Consider the following 6,247-nt stretch of genomic DNA (forward strand, 5'->3'; position numbering starts at 1 on the left):
ACTAAGTGGTTACTAGGTTGCTGTGTGTTAACTGGGGTGTTTTGGTGGTTGTTAAGGCATTTCTAAGTGGTTACTATGGTGATTGTTAGGGTGTTGTTGTGGTCTATGGGATTTTTCACAAGTTTCAACATCCACAAGGCAAGAATCATAAAGTCTGATTGCTTAGAAAGGAATAGCACTTTTCTCCTTAATAAGATGAATGGTTTGTGCACTTTTTCCAACCAACGCACAAACATAAAACCAGTAAACACTGGACAAATAGCACCATTCCTGCTCTCTATATACACTAGTGAGTCCCGTGAAGGTTTATTCTCCAGGAACAGTGTGTTGATGAGCATCCCTGGGGTGTGATGAAAGCCATTCATAAAGCTCCCTCCATCCCTTCACAACACAACATGGCATTGAAATAAGTCTCTGAAATGTGACATCAGGGCTCCTCGAGTCCAAAAGAGAGAGAGGGGCCCAAAGGAAGAGCGCTGGGGCCTTTTCATCTCAGACCACTGTCTCTCTGTCCCCCTCAAAGAGATGAAAAATCACACATGCACACATGCTGAAAAGAGGACAGCGGTGTGTGACTTCTAATCGCACAAGAAAAGAAACACACACACACACACAAAAAAGCTCCAACATCAGTTGAATTACTCATAATCCCTTTGCCTTCGGAATCCAGAGAACAGTGCTTTAGGTGAAGGTAAAAATAGAAATCAAAAACGACAACAAGCAGTGTATATTTTTAATGTTTTTTCTATATAATTATATTGGCTTGACTCTATCAAATCGCAAAACCACTCAGAACTTCCAAAGTATTTCAACTACATACTTTTAACCTTCAAACTGTTCAATGTAAACATTTGAAGTTTGTGGTTTTAGTTTGCTTTGGAGCACAGATAATGCACAGATGCACTTGTGTTAATGGATTTGATGTGCTTTTTCTTGTTGGCATGCCAGTGGCGTGAAGGATTAATCTGTTATTAATGAATGTTTTGACATGTAATACAGTAAGTAATGAGATCTACTGCTGTGATCTTCGCGAGCTGCAGCTTTTTTGAAAGCGAGCCGCAAGTCATTTATCATGCTTTTACGCTGTCCTGACTTGGGTCTTTATGGAATGCTAATTAGACGATTTGGTTCGCCGGTCCCCATGGTGTGCTTATTAAACTATTAAAACACTGCAGATTACTGAAATCACTTTGATCGCTAATAGGTGCTGAAACTCAGAAGCATGACAGCAACTTATGCCACATCTCAGTTCCTTAGCAACTGAGAGAGAAAACAGACGGGGAAGAAATCAAACAGCCCAGCGCTGACCCATAATCACACACGACTGACAATCGAGAACACAGACCGAGATGAAAGAATCAGCACTTCAAAGTTAACAAAAAGTGGAACACAAAAGTGTTCAGGTTGGGAGGAAACATGAAAACATGACTGTTTCTGACACAAAAGAAGAAGAAAAAAAAGCTTTGGTAAATCTTCATTTAATATATTAAGTTGAAATTATGAGACAAAAGGTTGAAATTATGAGATAAAAAGTGAGATACTGGCCTGGTTTCACAGACAGGGCTTAGATTAAGCCAGGGTTAGTTCAATTAGGACATTTAAGTAGCTCTAATAAACGTGCCTTGGAAAAAAACATTACTGGTGTGCATCTTGAGACAAAACAATGGCTATGACATATTTTAAGATATATCAGTGCAGGTTAAAACAGCTCAAACATGCATTTTAGTCTGGGACTAGATTTAGACTTGTCATAATTACGATTTTTTTGAAAGCATGATTTATTTTCTTATGTGGTTGAAATGGGCACAAATCAGATCAGATCACATTTCATTTTCATCTTTCTAAATGGGATCTCAAGGTCTGTTGTTAGTAAGTAATTATGGAGGGGGGAAAACTATCTTTTCAATCGTTCAGAGTTTATCTTAGGCCTCAAATGTTTGTGCTCTTCTTTCTCTTTAACATTCAGTGCTGAACAATGGACACTCTCTGTCCCTACAAAGGAGCTCACTTTCAATAGCATTCCCACACACAATTAATTCCTGTTTGTTAATGGGTACGATGAGTCTCTGGGATCAGGAGCACGAGGACTTCAAAACATGAGGAGAAACTTCTGAATAAAGCAGCTAAAAGGATTTTCTTTCTTAGTGGTGACTTATGACAGATGGGATCGAATCGAAGACATGAAAAACTGAAAAGCCTCAGAAGATTTTGGCAAAATTTTATTTGACATAGTTTCTGTCTCAAACCCTTGAGTTTGAACTGCTGCAAAACATACTGTGGCATCACTTTCTGAAGCCAGTAATGAGGGCCAACATTACAGATATCAATGGGCAAATGTATGATAAGAGGAAATGCATTTATACATTAGAAGTGAGACTAAAATGTTTTAAGTGCACCATCTAGCTGTCACTGACCGAACTACATTTTACGCAATGGCTTGAGTCATCAGAAGGCGACATGTTTAGTGTTGTTGAGTCCCATTACTTCCTCAACGCGTCCTTGGGACTCTCTGCACTTCAGATATATGACTGATTAACACCTTTATTAGGTTAATACTAATTACAGAAAGCTTTTGAAGTGATGAATCGTATTTGGTAAGCGGTTATTCTTTCTTTACCGAACTGGACTGTCAGCCACAATTATCTCTCATTTGTGTTCTCTGGTAAAACATACTGTCTTGTATGACAGTTCACCGATGGTTAAACATGTCCTTAATGTTAATGACATTTGTTTGCAACGTCTATATTGAACAATACGAGTGTTAAAAGTTGTTGACAAACCTGCAGAATGACTGAGGAGAGATGAGCGCTCCTAACGCCAGTGAACGCAAGGCCTGCTGGAGCGCGAGAGATGAGCTCTGGAAGTGTCTAGATGTCCACAAAGACAGCTCATCTGCCTGTGAGAAACACCAGCAGGAGTTTGAAGACAAGTGTCCTGCCCAGTGGGTCTGTCCATAGTACTGATTCAATAGTTCTGAGTGCACAAATCTCTATGACACCTGCGTTTAATTTGGATTTATTTGCTGCAGCTGTCACGAATATTGAGATTTTTTGGAATGAAACTAAAACATTTGTGATTTTTACATTGCCTTTATATTTACACGTGTTAGGCTATTGCATTGTTATAGCATACAACATTTAGTAATAAGTATACTAATATTTCCCTCTCAATGTAGCCACGCTTGTGAAAAAGAAGTACACACTGTAGCATACCTTTTCGGAAGCAATATAGGCCTACTTGATTATATTCTTTATTGCAAACGTATACTTTTAATAGTTTTGAAGTAGTTAGTTTGCCCAAAAATGAAAATTCTGTAATTAATTACTCACCTTCATTCCAAACCCGTTAGATTTTCGTTCATCTTCAGAGCACAAATGAAGATCTTTTTAATGAAATCTGAGAGATTTCTGTCCCTCCATCGACAGCTACGCAACTACCACTTTGACGCTTCAAAAAGTTCATAAAGATATCGTAAAACTAATCAATATGAATTGAGCGGTTTAGTCCAAATTTTTGAAGAGACTCGATTGCTTTATATGATGAACAGATTTAATTTAGGTTAAATCGAGAACAAACCTCATTGGTTCTTGCTGAAGCTCAAACGTGCTGCGTATGCGTAACACGAGAATGAACCTCATTGGTTCTCGCACATCAAGCGAACATGCTTGAGCTTCTGTTTACCACAACTGATGTGTGCGTTGATGAATGTTTATATGTGAATAAAAGCCTAAATTCAATCTGTTCATCATATAAAGCAATCGAGTCTCTTCAGAAAATTTGGACTAAACCGCTTAATTAATATGGATTAGTTTTACGATCTCTTTATGAAGTTTCTGATGGGTCAAAGTGGTAGTTGCGTAGCTGTCAATGGAGAGACAGAAAGCTCTCAGATTTCATTAAAAAGATCTTAATTTGTTTTCCGAAGATGAACGAGTCTTACGGGTTTGGAACGACATGAGGGTGAGTATTTAATGACAGTACATCTGTCAACAATTCTAATTATGAAGTTAAAGTTAAAATGTATTAACTTTAAATGTAATAGCAAATGACACACTGGTTAAAATTATAATCAAGTACATGTGCTTTAGTATGTTAGTCAACACATTAAAGTAAGTGTACTTTAAAACATGACAAATTATTAAAACAATGATTTAAAGTAAAACTTTTCATCTGATATTATTACATCTACTTAAGTGTCTTAAGAAACACTTATGAAAATATACTCTTTAAGTACACGTAAGTGACCTTTTATTTCATTAATATTAGTTCAGTTTTTAGAAATATCCACTTTTAGGATTTGAAGTACACTACAAGTGCACATTCAATACAATTAAGCACACTTCTTTTTCACAAGGGCAATAGTGTCTTCTGTTGAATTTCACAATGCACGTACATGAACTGATTGTTGTAATTCAACGGCAGGTGAAGTATTTCGTCAAACGGAGGGACTTCTTGAAGTACAAGGAGAAAATACAAAATGAGGGCTATGAACCAACTGAAGGAGCATCAAAATTATAGCCAAGCAATGCTGTGCATCGGAGGGATTGATGACACTGGACTCTGACAATGGCGGTGATGCACTAAAAGTTTTCCTAGCCTATATAAAACATTGTGTTTTTGTCTTATTTATCTCAATGAGTCTGTGCTGTATGGAGCTTCAATGTAATGCCTGAAATGCAAAATAAATAAATGAACCAAAAATACAGTGTTTTATTATGTTTCAGAGATCACAGAACATATTACAACGATTTGCTGGTGACTAGGCCAACAATGGGTGGCCGACAATAACAAAATGTTTGTTTCCTGTATGTACAACGATTAAAGGGATAAGTTCACCCAAAAATGAAAATTCTTTCATCAAATGCTCACCCTCAAGTTGTTCCAAACCTGTGTGAATTTCTTTGTTCTGCTGAACACAAAAGATATTTTGAAGAATGTTGGAAAGCAGACAGTTGCTGGTCCCCATTGACTTCCATAGAAAAAAATACTATGGAAGTCAATGGGGACCAGAAGCTGTTTGGTTACCAAAATTACTAGTTTCGACATAAGAAAGAAACTCGTACAGGTTTAGAACAGCTTGATGGTGAGTAAATGATGACAGAATTGTCAGTTTTGGGTGAACTATCCCTTTAATGGCCACCTTCAAAAAGCACAAAGATTTATTGAATAACAAAGGATATGAAAAAATCTTCTGTAACCTGACCACATAAGCTATGTAACATTTTGGCAAGAGCATTTTAGATACTATGTTTGATTTCAGCAGCGACTTCAACTGCAAATAGGCCTGATGCAGAATCTCCCTCAAACCTCTCAAGTAAATAATGCAAATGTAACACGACATTTGTTAGACATCAGAAGATAAAGCATACAGACATGTTACATTCAGTGGGCACACACAAGCATTGCTGATTGTGTTTTGTAGGCACATAAACTTGTGCATTCAGCTGTAAAGATGTTAATCTACGCCTAATACTTTAAGGCAACATTGATATAGAAGTGTAAGAATAGTTTCCCCTGTTTGTGTCGTTCATTCAGTCACAGTGAGCAGCTCTGCATCCTCCGACGGAGGTGTCACGGATACTCTCTTACTCCACGGACGGGGGGGGGGGGAATAAGGCCTTAATCACATTTATATGCCTCCTTCAGTGTATATCCAGTGTCCTCAGTCCCTACGTGTCAAACACTCACGCCTGTGCCGCCCACCTCCGGCTACAAGCTGCCCGTGACGTTACGCATCACCGCCCAGGTGGGGAACTCGCTCAGATGGAAGAGAGGCTCTCCCCACGTCATTATGGCCAACATGACCACCAAAACCCCAATCAGATTCACTCCGAACCCGGCCTTGACCTGCGAATCACAAGGAGAAAACAACTTTTGTCAGTATATGAGCTTCCACTAGGGGAACATGCCCATTGTCTCTATTATTTAGGCAAAAACAAATAGTCAATAATACAGTTAATACTGTAAATGAGCCATTTGTTGTCCCTCCCACACTGAATTGATTTATATGTCCATAGTATTAGTAAGTTGTGTTATAAGAGTCTTTCTACAAAATAGTTGCTGTTTGTGTTCTTCTCAGTGGCCAAAAGTATTGCCCGGCTTAGGAAAGTTGATATCATCCTTTATTCAAATATTATTAGATGATTTTGTGAGCAAATTGCATAGTTGTGCTTGCAGTCAACTATTTTATTTGTGATAACGCAAAGAAACATGCTGTAATTCAAAGAAATTATGAACACATGCAACA

The 6,247-nt window shown here is 38.0% G+C and overlaps 2 protein-coding genes across 3 annotated transcripts in view; one reads left to right on the plus strand and one right to left on the minus strand.

Annotated features, from left to right (window-relative positions):
• Positions 1-2,427: 2,427 nt before the first annotated feature.
• Positions 2,428-5,848, plus strand: coa6 (cytochrome c oxidase assembly factor 6). The gene is made up of 4 exons (XM_084406746.1): positions 2,428-2,594; positions 2,787-2,945; positions 4,423-4,936; positions 4,997-5,848. The coding sequence occupies exons 2-3, from the start codon at positions 2,802-2,804 to the stop codon at positions 4,516-4,518; spliced, it is 240 nt and encodes a 79-aa protein (XP_084262872.1). The 5' UTR covers positions 2,428-2,594; positions 2,787-2,801; the 3' UTR covers positions 4,519-4,936; positions 4,997-5,848.
• slc13a4 (solute carrier family 13 member 4) overlaps positions 4,691-6,247 on the minus strand; it is an 18,937-nt gene continuing 17,380 nt past the window's right edge. For both annotated transcript variants that reach the window (XM_084406741.1, XM_084406740.1), the window contains exon 16: positions 4,691-5,847. In XM_084406741.1, the coding sequence (XP_084262867.1) occupies positions 5,710-5,847 (138 nt within the window). In that variant the 3' untranslated portion in view covers positions 4,691-5,709. The remainder of the gene's footprint in view (positions 5,848-6,247) is intronic.

The sequence above is a fragment of the Rutilus rutilus genome (genome assembly GCF_951802725.1).
Source record: "Rutilus rutilus genome assembly, chromosome: 4".
In the NCBI taxonomy this organism is placed as follows: Eukaryota; Metazoa; Chordata; class Actinopteri; order Cypriniformes; family Leuciscidae; genus Rutilus; species Rutilus rutilus.